At 39.2% G+C, this 15092-nt stretch overlaps 1 protein-coding gene across 1 annotated transcript in view; it reads right to left on the bottom strand.

Moving 5' to 3' along the window:
- The window catches only part of LOC126183812 (cytosolic 10-formyltetrahydrofolate dehydrogenase), a 149647-nt gene that overhangs the window by 46954 nt on the left and 87601 nt on the right, over positions 1-15092 (bottom strand). Inside the window, exon 9 of the mRNA XM_049926060.1 lies at positions 6935-7047. Within this exon, the coding sequence (XP_049782017.1) occupies positions 6935-7047 (113 nt within the window). The remainder of the gene's footprint in view (positions 1-6934; positions 7048-15092) is intronic.

A 15092-nucleotide genomic window follows, 5' to 3' on the forward strand; every position in this document is an offset into this window, starting at 1 on the left:
GCTTACATATGTGTCACCAGTCAGAGTCGTGTCTAGACGTATCAGGGGTCCCATATCACTCCAACTGCACATGCCCCACACCATTGCAGAGACTCCACCAGCTTGAACAGTCCCCTGCTAACATGCAGGGTTCATCAATTCGTGAGGTTGTCTCCATACCCATACACATCCATCTGCTAGATACAATTTGGAATGCGACTAGTCCGACCATGCAATATGTTTCCAGTCTTCAACAGTCCAATGTCGGTGCTAACAGGTCTAGGTGAGGTGTAAAGCTTTGTTTTGTGCATTCATCAAGGGTACACGAGTGTGCCTTCGGTTCCAGAAGCCCATATCGATGACGTTTCATTGAATGGTTTGCACGCTGACACTTGTTGATGCCCCAGCATTGAAATCTGCAGCAATTTGTGGAAGGGTTGCACTTCTGTCATGTTGAATGATTCTCTTCAGTCATTATTGCTCCTGTTCTTGCAGGATCTTTTTCCAGCCAGAGAGATGTCAGAAATTTGATGTTTTACTGGATTCGTGATACTGACAGTACACTTGTGAACTGGTCATATGGCAAAATTCCCACTTCATCGCTACCTTGGAGATACTGTATCCCATCACTCACGCACCTACTATAACAGTATGTTCAAACTCATTTAGATGTTGACAACCTGCTACTGTAGCAGCGGTAACTGATCAAACAACTGCACCAGACACTTGTCTTATGTAGGCATTGCCAACCACAGTGTCGTATTCTGCCTGTTTACATATCTCTGTATTTGAATATGCATGCCTATACCCAGCTTTTTGGTGCTTCAGTGTGTCTGCAACAAAAGGGGCCATGATGTGCACTGGAAGAAAACCATTTCCGACTCAGCAACTGAACCTACCCCTTGGGGTCTCCCAGCCTACAATGCCATATGACTTGACTTTACTTTATCACATTTACTCTTCAGCTGGTGAATCTGGAACTCACAACTCCAAAATAACTTAATTAAACAACTAATTCTAAGAAGAAAATCAAATAAAAGTAAGGTATGTTACCTTATTTTTGTGAATTGTTTTTTTACGTTACTGTCAGAAAATCTTGCTGGAGTAAGGTTTCAACTAAATATTTTTGAAATAATAGCTAACAAAACAAGAATCAGATTCTCAGGTACAAATACATTCATGAAAAACAAAGAATTTTTTAACCCAAATCCAAATAAGTAGAAGTAGAAAGAGGTAAAATACAAAAGGTCAGATTGTTCAAATACTTAGAAGTAATAACAGAAGAAAATTGGCTACAGAAGTTTTCAACAGATGAATGTATCAGACAAATGGAAGTAGTATGTGACTTAAGAAAGAATATTTACAATAATCGAACAATGGAAAATCCAGGATGGAATAATGATAGTATTATGAAAAGGACAGTTGCTACTAACCAAATAGCCAAGATGGTGAGTTGCAAATAGGCACAACAAAAAGACCATCAAACAAAGCTTTCAGCCAAGTATTTGCATGTTTACGTGTAAGCTGAATGAGTGAGAGAGAGAGAGAGAGAGAGAGAGAGAGAGAGAGAGGAGGAGAGAGAGAGAGAGAGAGAGAGAGAGAGAGAGAGAGAATGGTGTGTGTGTGTGTGTGTGTGTGTGTGTGTGTGTGTGTGTGTGTGTGTGTGTGTGTGTGTGTGTATCCTGATGAAGGCCTGTTTGGCCAAAAGCTTTGTTTGACAGTCTTTCTATTTTGCCTATCTACGATTCAGCATTTCTGCTATGTGGTGAGTAGCAACTAACCTTTTCATGATATTGTCAATATTTGGAATAAGAAATGCATCTCTGACAACATGAAACTAAGTTGCTATAACACAGTGGTCAGAGCGGAATGTTCATTCATATGTCTATAAGAATGAATTGTCAGCTTGAAAAACAGGGCTTGAAAGAAGGAAAAATAATAATATGTTGCAAAATTAGAATTATCAAGGAAATCTTCTAGGATAACCATAAATAATAATAAATAATGACAAAGTGGAGGTTGATGTCCATTGAATATTGCCATAGAATGATATGAAATAAATATTCAAATATTTCTGGGATAATAAATCAACACCATGAATCAGAGAAGTCAAGAGGGAACTATTAACAAATAATTTTCAAGAATTATAAATAATGAAAATAAATTTCTTTAGAAGAAAAGATATTAAACACTGAACGACCCCAAGACAGGAAAACCTAGACAACAGGAGAAGTGTAGATGGAAGAAAAAGCATGACAACATACAGAGTGATTAAGAGGACATGAAAAACTGAGAAACAACAAAGAAATAAGGGAAACTGAAATGGGAAAAGAAATAAAGAGGGAAGTTTGAGGTTTAATGTAACATTTACAAGGTCAAAATAGATGATGGACAAGATCAGATTAGGAAGGTTGGAAAGGACTTACTTGTGCCCTTTCAAAGGAACCATCCCAGATTTTGCATTTAGCAAACTACATAAAGCACAAAAAACACAATTTGGAGGGCCAGACATGGATCTGAACTTGGCCCTCATGAATAGGACTCCAGTGCCTTAACCACCTTGATATGCCTTGCCTTAAGCATTAATAAGACCCAAGTTGCTCAGTAGGAAATTTAGCAGGACAAAATAACAAACTTCAAAATATTTATTAAGGTCTTTGACAGGTAATAAGAATAACATACACGGCTTCAAGACTTTGTAACTAAAAGCCTATGAAGCTGACCTCGCCTAGGGTATTCGACGGGTCACAGGTGGAGGATAGTGAATGTTTCATCAGATATGACAGACAACTGTGAATATAGAATAAACAGTCCCGGACCAAGGCACAAAAAAGCCAAATCCACTTTGCATCTGTCCTGTAGCAAGAGGTAAAGTGGTCAGCATCTGTTAACCAGTGGTGCAGCTGAAATATATATTCTGGAACTAACCCTTCCAGCCTTAACACTCTGAGTTCACTCAATGAGTCTACTCAACCCTGCCTGATTCCAGGTACAATCAACATGGAGCATTTTGATAATCACAGTATTACCCCAGGTGGTCAATCTACTGTCAGTATTACTGGCGCAACGGGTCTTCTGGATTCTGGGGCGGTCAGATTAAAATGCAATGAGATTCAACAGAGGAAGTCAAGAGTCCTCAGGCCAACTTAGAACTAAAACAAATACATTTTTTGCAACACTTTTGCAAATAAGTAAACTCCATAAATTGGGAGATACATTAAAAGAACAGAAGATTCAAATTTTGGCACTTCAAGAAACACGAATGACGGACCATGGATTTTTCTTTTTCTTTTTTTAAATATAAATGTGATAAAAGGATGCTTAATAATACACCACACCTGGTAGTTGCTTTTGCAGTCCCCAAAAATATTTTAAATTCAATAATGAAGACAAAACTCATTAATAATAGACTAATGAGAATTTCTCTTACATGTGCAAGTAAAGCATACACTTTAATTAATGCCCATATGCCAGTCAATGAGGATAACCGTACATAACCTGAAGAAGTTAATGAAGCTTGGGAAACGTTAGAAAGCATCAGATCGAAAACTCCCTCAAACCATGATTTTAACACTCAATTAGGTAAAGAAAAATATGTACGGAAACGGTGGGTGGATTTCCTGTGCATAGATGGACAAACCAAAATGGCTAAAGACTTGTTGAAACGTGCAAAAATTTTAACCTTAAAACCATGTCAACACATTTTAAAAAGGTTGTAGAAAAATTTCCGCTACCAGTCACATTGTGACTGGTACTGGAAATTTTTCTACAACCTATAAAGGAACAGTCACAGAGTTCAACAGCATCCACTATGGATAAAATTCATTTTAAAAAGAGCCCTTTTAAACAAAAACTTTGGCGGGCACCCAATAGATTTACCAGGGAATTGAAAATCAATCGTGTAGCAATTTCATACCCTAACCACAAAGAAATTTTAAATGTCCAAGTTAGGAAAGGGGCTAATATTGATTCTGACCATTATTTACTGCTAATAAAAGTAAAATTTCAACCTAAAATACTCTTCAAAACAAAAAATGTTATCTCAAAATTTGACTGCTGAAATAACCCAACTCTAACAAGCAAACTTGACAAAAAAACAATCCAACAATTAGCAAAACCTAAAAGAAAAGTTCATCGAAACAGCACAAAATTTAATTCTGCTTCAAAAGAAACAAAAACACCCTTGGTGGAATGTGGACTGTAAAACAGCTGTTAAGTCTAGGCATGAGACATTCAAAAATTGGAATAGTAACAAAACTGAAAATAAGTACACCACCTTTTTAACTGTATGAAAATAAACATCTAAATTAATCCAACAGACTAAAAGAAACTACAAAAATGCCCAACTTTTAGGAATCAAAAGAGACTTCCAAAAGAACAATACAAGAAACTTTTATAAAACATTCAAAACAAAACTAACTGGTCACCAAGCTCAAAGTCTTTGCTTCAAAAATGAAAATGGCAGTTTGGCTCCTAACAACTGGGAAAATTGTAAGTACTTGCTAATTATTCTGAGAAACTATTAAACTGTCCAGAACCACCAAACAAATTCCAACCACAGCAAACTAATAACACCAACCCTAAGTCTACAAACCTGACAAAATCAGAATAACTAAACAAATTAAGAGACTTAGAGAAACAACAAAGCATCCGGAGAAGATGGTATAATGGCAGTAATACTAAAAGCAGCTGGCCCTAACACTATAAAAGAGATCACTCAACTAATAGGGCATATATGGCTAACTGATAAAATAGCTGAGGACTGGAAAACTGCCCTAATTCATCCATTGCATAAAAAAGGGGATGGAACCAATGCTAATAATTACCGAGGAATCTTTCTTCTCCTGGTCACATACCAAATTCTCTCACAGTGTTGACTTGACTGAGCCCGAGAACAGTTAGAACCTAAAATTGGTGAATACCAAGCAGGCTTTAGACCAAACAGATCCTGTCCGGAACAAATTATTAATTTAAAACTAATCATTAGGCACCAAAGGATTTCTAGTAACAATATTGTATGTACATTTGAGGATTTTAAAAAGGCCTATGACTCAGTTCATTGTGAATCTCTTTTCCAAATTTTAAAGGAACAAGGGCTAGATAATAAAACTCTAATACTGATTAAGGAAATGTTAACCGACACTAGCTCTAAAGTTAAATTCATGGGAGAAATTTCTGAACCATTTTATGTAAGGACTGGTGTTATACAAGGAGATGAACTCCCCTCATTACTGTTTAACTGTGTTTGGAAAAGATAATTACAGAATGGCGAGAGCAAAAGTCAAGTCAAAATATAGATCAATCAATCAAGTTAGGTAGAAGTAATATTAGAGCAGATTGCCTCACCTTTGCAGATGGTCTGGCAGTTTTAACTAGGGTTATTACCACAGCTCAGAAACAAATTTAATTTCTTGAAGTAGCTGCGGAAAAAGTAGGACTACAAATATCATTTGAAAAAATGGTATATACAACATACAACAAACAAGCACCAAAGTTTTTGAACACGAAATATGGAAAAATAAAAAAGGTTTCTCAATTTAATTACTTGGGGAAAATCATAGAAGAAAACGGCCTGGAAAAAGCTGCAAATGAAGTTCGCTGTCAAAAAATGGCAACTGTATTCAGATTAACACAAAATATTATAATAAAAAATCACTTTCTAAGTTCAGTAAACTTAGGCATTACAGCACTATAATCAAACCTAAATGTCTTTATCAAGCAGAAACTTTAACTTTAAATAGAAAGAGGGATACTGAAGAAATTCAAAAGAAGGAAAGAAAGATTATTGGGAAAATATTAGGCCTCAAAATCACTGATGGAGAAACTTATAGGCTGAGAAGTAATAAGAAAATAAATGAATACACAGACATACATGGTGACATGAAAAAAATTAAGATTTAAATTTTATGGGCACATTAAAAGATCGGTACCCACTAGGTTGACAGAACAAATAGTGGGATTCCATGAAAACAGAAGTAAGGCCAAAACTGAGCCAATTAAATGGATCGCTGCAATTAAGGAGGATCCTAAAGTAGCTGGTATAACTCAGGCAGATGTTACAGATAGAAAAACATTCAGACAAAAGATATTTGACTGAGAAGTTCGTCAGAGGGAAATTAGAAAATAAACTGGAACACCATGGTCTGATGAAGGAAAGAGACTTCATTCTGAAAGGGTGAAACAAATCTGGACACAAAGGAAGGCCAACGATCAAAAGCGACATTGACTGACTAATTGGGCCCATATGTGAATAATAATAATAACAATAATAATAATAACATACACAGACGATTGTTTTCTTAACTCGCTGAAAAGATCAACAACACTGTTAAAGTGACAGATTAAATTATGCATTTACATGTCAGTTGTGTGTTCTTATTCAGTAAGGTCTTGGCACAATGTAATCAGGTCTTTTGATTCAAATACTTTTTTGGGTAGGATCAGAGATCATAATATCTAAAACAGATGACTCGGACACTCAGCTGAATTTTTAGAGAGTGAATTGTGCCACAAAATGTAGTGATGTTTACAGTTTGCGAGTCTTAAAATTTAGAAGCTACTAACAAGTAATGCTTTCAAAAACAATGTAAGAACTTCACAAAGTGATTTTAGAAGACCAAACAAATTAAAAAGCCTACTGAAAATGTTGGGGCCCTATTTTTACCCCAAAAAAATCTGTTGCCACTTCATTAGTAACACCCACAGAATAAAAAATGCATGGAATAAAAATACATACACCTGCAAAGAAAGTGTCAAGTATGGATTTGTTCAGCCTCAACAAATATGGTGTCAGTTTATCATAAATGTGGCAAAATTACATCACAGCATTCATGTTTGAGATAAAATTTGGAAAAAAATGGCTCTCTTGATGTAGAACACAAAATCACATTATTGATTTCAACATAATAGTTTCAGCATTGCAATACCATTACTTCACAAAAGACTGGATACATACCTATACAGCAAAATTCCTCTATCCCGTGCGTTCATTTTGGACCACTCTCCTGCAAATGCATTTTTTGCTGCTTCAACTGCTTTATCTACATCCAATTTTGAAGCGCACTGAACCTATTAATGAAGAAAATATATGTATAATGTATTCCTTGCAGGTTCCAAGGTAAGATTTCAGTAATGTAATACATAACTACATAATTAAATTATATTATAAAAATGATTATGCAGTATACAGTAGGCAACCACAATCTTCATAACATTCTACTCATTAATTCTGAATCCCCTCTACAATAGTTGCTAATCTCATTCTACAATTGTGTTTATTCTGTTTCAACATTTTTTTACAGTTTATCTAGCTATGTAATGTAAAATGTAATACACCACGAAAAACATCTAACAGTAACTATAAAATTCAGCACACAAAAGAAGACTGTGTGGCTTCTTATGCAAAATAAAAGGAGATGCAACATAAGCAAAACGAAAATGATGTTTTAAAAATGCATGGACATTCCTCATGGAGGATGAACCAAAATAACTGACAAAGGTTTTTAAAAACAGAATTTCACCAGAGACTGTTTGTGCTTTCTCATGATCATCATACAAAATTATGTCCACACTGATAGATAGGTGGTCTCCTCGATTCAATTGTCTCCATCAGCACTCACACACACAGTAACTTTTTCAAAACTTTGTACAAAACTTGTTGTATGTATTCAATATGTTTCATTGAAAATGAGTTACAGTTGATAGAAATTATTGAAATTACTTCACAGTTACCGGCAACTATCAACTTATTAATTTACTCTCAGTATAACAGTCCAATTTTTTCCTTAAGGCATTTTCAAGTATATCTATTAATGTAATTACAAATACATGACAGTATGTCAGTTGACCAATTAATAACTGCTACATCAACTAAGGAAATAGTGCTGAGTTTGCATGAAAAAATAGCAGTTCTTGAAAATAGCTTAAGGCAAAAATTATACATTTGTACAAAGGATAAAACAAGTAGTTGACAGTTGCAGGGGGTTATGAAGTAATTTCAATAATGTTTTATTTATTCTTTTAAAACTGTTTGACTGAACTTAAAATATTCCCGTACAGTCACATACAACCTGTCATAGCTATTCATTTTAGTTTTTACACAATTACTGAGTTGTTTTACCCAACAGTCAGTCTAGTTTACATCAAGGTCACAAAAGCCATGGGATACCTCCTAGTATCGCGTTGGACCTCCTCCTGCCTGATGTGACATGGACTCAACAAGCCACTGGAAGTCCTCTGCGAAAATATTGAGTCACACTGCTTCTACAGCAATCAATAGTTGTGAAAGTGTTGCCAGTGCAGGATTTTGTGCATGAACTGATCTCTCTATAATGTTCCATGAATGTTCAATGGAATTCATGTTGGATGATCTGGGTGGCCAAGTGATTGGCTCTAACTGTGCAGCAAGTTCTTCAAACCAATTGCAAACAATTGTGGACTTGTGCCATGGCACATTGTCATCCATAAAAATCCTACTGTTGTTTGGAAACATGAAGTCCGTGAATGGCTGCAAATGGTCTCTAAGTGGCCCAATATAATCATTTCCAGTCAATGATTGGTTCAGTTGGTCCAGAGGACCCAGTCTATTAATGTAAAACATAGCCCACATCATTATGCGCCATCACCAGCTTGCACAGTGCCTTGTTGATGAACTGAGTCCACGGCTTCACGGTGTCTGTGTCACACTCGAACCCTATCATTAGCTCTTACCAAATGAGATCAGGACTCATATGACCAGGTCAAGGTTTTTCAGTCATCTATAGTCCAACAGACATGGTCACAAGCCCAGAAGAGAGGTGATGTGCTGTTACCAAAGGCACTCACATCAGTCGTCTGTTGCCATAACCCATTAATTCCAGATTTCACTGCACAGTCCTAACGGATACATTCGTCATACATCCCACAATGATTTCTGTGCTTATTTCATCCAGTGTTTCTTGCCTGTTAGCACTGATAATACTACACAAACATCACTGCTCTTGGTCATTAAGTGAAGGTCGCTGGTCAATGTGTTGTCTGTGATGAAAGGCAATACCTGAAATAAGGTATTCTCAGCACACTCTTGACATTGTGGGTCTCAGAATATTGAATTCACTAATGATTTCCAAAATGGAACGTTCCATGCATCTAGCTACAACTATCATTCCACACTGAAAGTCTTAATACCCGTCATGTGGTGATAATCACATCAGAAACCTTTTCATGTGAATCACCCTAGTACAAATGACAAATGGTTCAAATGGCTCTGAGCACTATGGGACTCAACTGCTGTGGTCATAAGTCCCCTAGAACTTAGAACTACTTAAACCTAACTAACCTAAGGACATCACACACATCCACGCCCGAGGCAGGATTCGAACCTGCTACCGTAGCGGTCGTGCGGTTCCAGACTGTAGCGCCTTTAACCGTTCGGCCACTCCGGCCGGCTACAAATGACAGCTTTGCCAATGCATTGTCTTTTTACGCCTCATGTACATGATACTATCACTACCTTTACATGTGCATATCGCTATCCCATGACTTTTGTCACCTCAGTGTACAGTCTATGTACACAGCTACTTCACCTCTCTCTCAATTTCTCCAACAAGATTAACACCTATTCAGTTCCTGTAATTTTAAAATAATGTTCCAACAAACATTACACACCCACTGATATTCCAAATGACTTGCCGCATTCTTGTACAAAGGTCTTTTAATAAGTAATGCCCAACAGTTTTTATCTCAGAATATATTTATTCTTAAGAATTAGAATTTAGTGACAATATAAATCAACATTTATTTTACATTTATTAGTTTTCTACCTAGTCTCCATCATGTTCTGTGGCCAGTGATGTATATGAGCATGTATACCCTACTGGTAATAGCTCTTGTTCTGTGCTTGCAGCCATGTTTTCACTGCATGAATTATGCTCTCATCGCCTTCAAAATGTCCCCTATACAGAGAATCCTTAAGTGGTCCAAACAGATGGAAGTCGGAGAGCACGAGGTGTGTGCTATATGGTGGATGAACAATGATGTCCAACCCACTTTAATCGTGTGTTCATGGTTTCTGAAATTTGTTTACAGGCACCCATTGTCATGTTGAAGCACGGTTCCTTTTGGATTCTTGTCAGACCAAACCCATCAGAGACAGTTTTCGAGTTTGTTCAGGGTCTTCATACATGCACCTAAATTAATAGTTGAACCTTTGTGCAAAACATTCATGAGAATGATACCATCACTACCCTAGAAGACTTCATGACTGTCAGCAGAGTGAGCTGTCATGAACTTCTTCTTTTTGGGCGATTTTGGGTGGTGACAGCCTTTTAGTTTCTGGCTTAAAGTGATGCACAAAGTTTTCACCAGCGACTGCAAGATCTCTCTAGTGGGCTCAAACAGCCCCAATAGTTCAGTTGAAATGGCTTTTCTTTGAATCTTATGGTCTGTTTCAACATTTGTGGAACCCATCTTGAGCACATTTTTGAATACCCAGGAGTCTCAATCATTGCACAGTAACTTCCAATGCTTACTGATAGCTGTGGAATCAATTGTCAAGTTTTAATGCATTGATCTGCATGAATGACATCCTTGAGATTCACCATCTTGGGAGCAACGGCTGTGACAGGACATCCTAAATGTGTCATTCATCTCTCCATTACTCACTGTTGGTTTTGGTGTAGTGATAGACCAGGTGCATGTTGCATAAATGATAGTGCATGCTATTTAGGTTGGGAAGGAATGAAGGAAGGAAGATAGGGTTTAACGTCCCATTGATAATTACAGATGAAGCACCAGCTTAGATTGTTTCGAGGATGGGAAGGAAATCAGCTATATCCTTTCAAAGGAACTATCCTGGAATTTGCCCAGAGCAATCTAGGCAAATCACAGAAAACCTAAATCAAGATGGACAGGCATCGATTTGAACTGTTTTCCTCCTGAACGCAAATCCAGTCTGCAAACCACTGTGCCACCTCATTCAGTATTTCAGTTGGGAACCACCATATAAGCAATAGGAAATTATCTATCACAAATTAGTGCAGAGTTGGACGTGACCATGATTGTAGATAGTACAGAGCAAGGCAGGAGCACTCTCAGCATCCCCCGATCTCAATTTAATCAAGGGGCTGTTTGAAATGAAGACTGAGGTTAAATAGATTAGTAAAAAATTCACAAAACAGTTGGGCAACATATGAACATTAGAGAAATAGCAGAATACTTCATGGAATATCTGTGAAAAATCAAAAGTGCCATTGCAACATGACATTAGAGGATAAAATACAGTGGCATGTGTCAACTATGTCAAGTATACAGAATGCCAATATCTCATGTCCAAAATTTGGTAGAAACAGGAAAATTAATTCCAAGGCCGTCTTACTACACCCCGATGCAGATTTCTGCATGAAAGGTATCGTGAATGCAGTAAATTGCTGATCATGCAGCAGGTGCTAGACCCAGATGTTAAGGTGTGGTTTGAAGTGTTGATATGTGAAGACTTCTGAATGATGGCTTTAATGTCAAGTTCCTGATGACACATTATGGTCAAGAAGAGCAAATGGTCACTAGGATAATGATACACCTGCGAGTAGTGCACCCATCAAAATGCCAGGGAGAAAAACCTAAAGCTGTGAGGTGGTAGGGCCCCCCTGTGGAAGAGAACACCACATCAAGCAGTAGCCGAGCTAAACACAGCTGACAGGTTACTTTGTTGCCCTTGTGTTACTCATGTCCACTGTCTATGTAAACAATGAAGTGGAAAGTGGAAACCTTCACCACAATGATGTCAACAAGCCAATAGCAAAGAGAAATCTGAATCGCAACCAGTGGCAAAGCTCACGTGTCAGGCAACATTGATATCCAATAGTTTGTAGCTCAGCAATGACAGTAACTGACAATACCAGACTTGAGTACAAAACTGACTGACGATTCACTGGGTGGCTGTATTTATATCGGCCACTAGGAATACTATCGGCTGGCATATTCACATGGCGAGATGAGTGGCAGGCTCATGTTGCAAACACAGCACTGGGGCAAGACTATGGTCTCCAACTGCCATCTAGGTCCATTACCTCCAGCAGGCATTCAATTTCTGTGAAGTCAGATACCAAATTGCCTGCCTGCCCCCCCCCCCCCCCCCCCACATAGCCACACCACCACGTGTGTAACACTGGGAGGGACAGGTGGGGCTCTGAAGGTGGCAGTGTCAGAAGATGAACCAGGGTGCACAGTTACCACCTGGGGAGGAGCTCAGCTGCGCTATGATTGTCAAGTGGCGCTGTTTGATAAGTGCTCAATAGCAGGGTGAAAGCTGAAATAGTTGCAGAGGATTCAACAGCTTTTTTCAGTTGCTGCTTAAGCATCTGAATGAGATGTTCCACTTCACCATTGGAGGAAGGATGGAATGGAAGGCTGCAAATATGTTTTATGCCATTGACCTCACAGATATCGTTGATGGTAGATGCAGTGAATTGTGGCCAATTATTGGTGAAAAATGTATGAGCCAACCCTTCTATGGCCAAAACATGAGGTAAGGCAATGAGGGTGGCATCAATCCTGACAGATGTCATGTGTACAACATGGGTGCTTTGAGTAAGCGTCCAATATGAGCAACAACATTGATCCCAAAAACGAGCCTGCTGAATCAAGATGGATGCAGTCCAAAGGAGGTGGGGTGAAGGTGAGGGTGTGAAAGATTACAGGGGCGCTGCCTGGTGCCATGCGCATGCTCTGCAACTGTTGACCATCGCTTTAATGTCGATGTTGCTCCCCAGTCATTACACATGTCAGCAAGCTACCACCTTAATGTGGAATATCCCCCAATGTTTCTGGTGCAGCAAGCTCAATACTTGTTGATGCAAGTCTACCAGGTTGACCATCTGATGTGTGGCTGCCTCAGTGTCCAAAAGAATGACATCATTGACAACCAGTAGTGTAAGAAATATGTTTTCAGGAGTTGAACTCATTCGCCGATAATGTGGGTGAGGTTAATTGCCCAGCCATGGGTCTCACAGCAGAGGACCTGCAGCAACGTTTTGTTCCAGCGCATGGTGGCAGCAACACATGCAGCCATAGTGAGGAAACTGTCTGCCATATGTTGCCATTTGGTTTCGATGTGGGTGCAGAGGATCCACTGTTGGTTGAAATCTGGGTCTGGGCCAATGGGTAGACACAACAAAGCAGTGACATTGGAATGCTGTGCCATGGGCTTGTACGAGATAGTATAGCTGTATGCAATCAGGAACAATACACAGTGTCAGAGGCATTGGACTGTTTGTTCCAAAAGCCTGGACTGCAACCCAAATAATGCAACCAATGGCTTGTGATCTGTAATTGGGGGAACCATGTCCCAAAAAGATAGACACAAAATTTTTTAATTGCAAACACTACCACCAATGCCTCTTTTTTTATGGGAATAGTTTCACTGTGCATGAGTCAATGTCTTTGACGAGTATGCTATAGGCTGTTCAGAGGCATCCCCATGCCTGTGTGCCAAGACTGCACCGATGCTATAGACAGATGCATAGGCTGCCACAACCAACAGGTGACTGGGAGAAAATGGCATGAGGCAATGGGTGCATTGCAGCATGATTTTCAATTGAGTAAAGGCCCAGTTGCAGGCAGATGTCCTGTTGTAAGGCACACCCTTTTTATGCAGTTGACCGAGTGGCTGCATAATGTGGGCTGCACAGGGTAAGAACTTTGAATAATAGTCGATTTTGTCCAAAAACACATACAATTCAGGTGAGTTCATTGGGCAGGGTAAGGAGCCTATCACAGCAACATAAGGATCAGTTGGCCCAATTCCCTCTTTGGAGAGTCAGTGCACCAAATACTCCACCTCTGGCCGAAAAAAACCTATACTTCTCTAGACAACAATGCAGGCCTGCACCCCGCAGGGCCGTAAAAAGGATATGGGGATTTTACAAATGCTCCTGGAGGAGAGTCCTGTGACAATGAGATCATCCATCTAATTCACACAAGCCAGAATATGCTGTAAACTGTTCCAAAAACCTTTGGAAAATTGCATGGGCTGAAGCAGTGCCAAATGGGAGTAACTTGTACTTGTACAAATAAAAATGCGTATTAATGAGAATGATGTTCTGCAATTTCTCATCTATGGATAAGTGGTGGTAAGCAGCAGCAGCAAGGTTGATCTTGGAGTAGTATCACCCTTGAGCAAATTTTGTCAGGAGGTCCTCCAGCTGGGGATAGGATAATTTTCCACCTGCAATTGAGCATTGATTGTTGCCTTGAAATCTCCACACAATCTGAGAGAACCATTGGGTCTTCTGATGATCACTAGAGGAGTGGCCCAAGCACTAGATTTCACCAGATCAATTACCCCAGCAGCCTGGAGACAATCTAGCTCCTGCTTCACATCAGCATGTAAAATAACCAGAATTGGTCTGGCATGGCAAAAACAAGGCATGCCATCTAGGCTGAAGGGTGATGAATGCTTGAAAGTCTGAGGCACACCCCAGATCTGGCTGAAATTGAGATGCAAATGCAGTGCAGAGATCATCCAGTTCTTGGAAAGAAACTGCGGCTCATATCACCTTACACAAATGAAATGACTATTTCTGAGAGTTTACTGGTCTCATACAGATAAGATTTTATGTATATACACTTAACCACTGTGCCAAGATGGTGTAGTGGCTAGTGCACATGCAGGAGAGACTGATTCGATTCCTGGCCTCGGTGCAGATTTCCACTTCCTGGTTCAGTCTATATAAACAAAATCATATGAACTTGACATCCGAAATAGAAACCCCAACAATGTAATGGTGTTGAGGCCAAAAATGTTGGTAGCAGATGAGAGGTCAACCACAAACAATGTGGCAAGTTGCATAATGCTTCTGTAGGCCGCAGTGACTGAGAACTGGCACAAAGAGTAACAGAACCACCATGTAGGCACAAAATGGTGCAAGGGTGCAGAAAACTCAGGTGAGCCCAGCTGTGGCTATGCCACCTGATTTATCAAATAAATGATGGCCCTTGTGTCCATGATGCCTTGAGGGACCACCAACTGCAGTGCATGTATGATGTCATGTTGCACTAGTGGAGTGGGATGGGAGTGGGTTGCGCGACTCTAACACATTGAGTAGAGAGGCCCCTCTTTGCCATAGCACAATGCAGGA

This window comes from Schistocerca cancellata, chromosome 4 (genome assembly GCF_023864275.1).
Source record: "Schistocerca cancellata isolate TAMUIC-IGC-003103 chromosome 4, iqSchCanc2.1, whole genome shotgun sequence".
Lineage (NCBI taxonomy): Eukaryota > Metazoa > Arthropoda > Insecta > Orthoptera > Acrididae > Schistocerca > Schistocerca cancellata.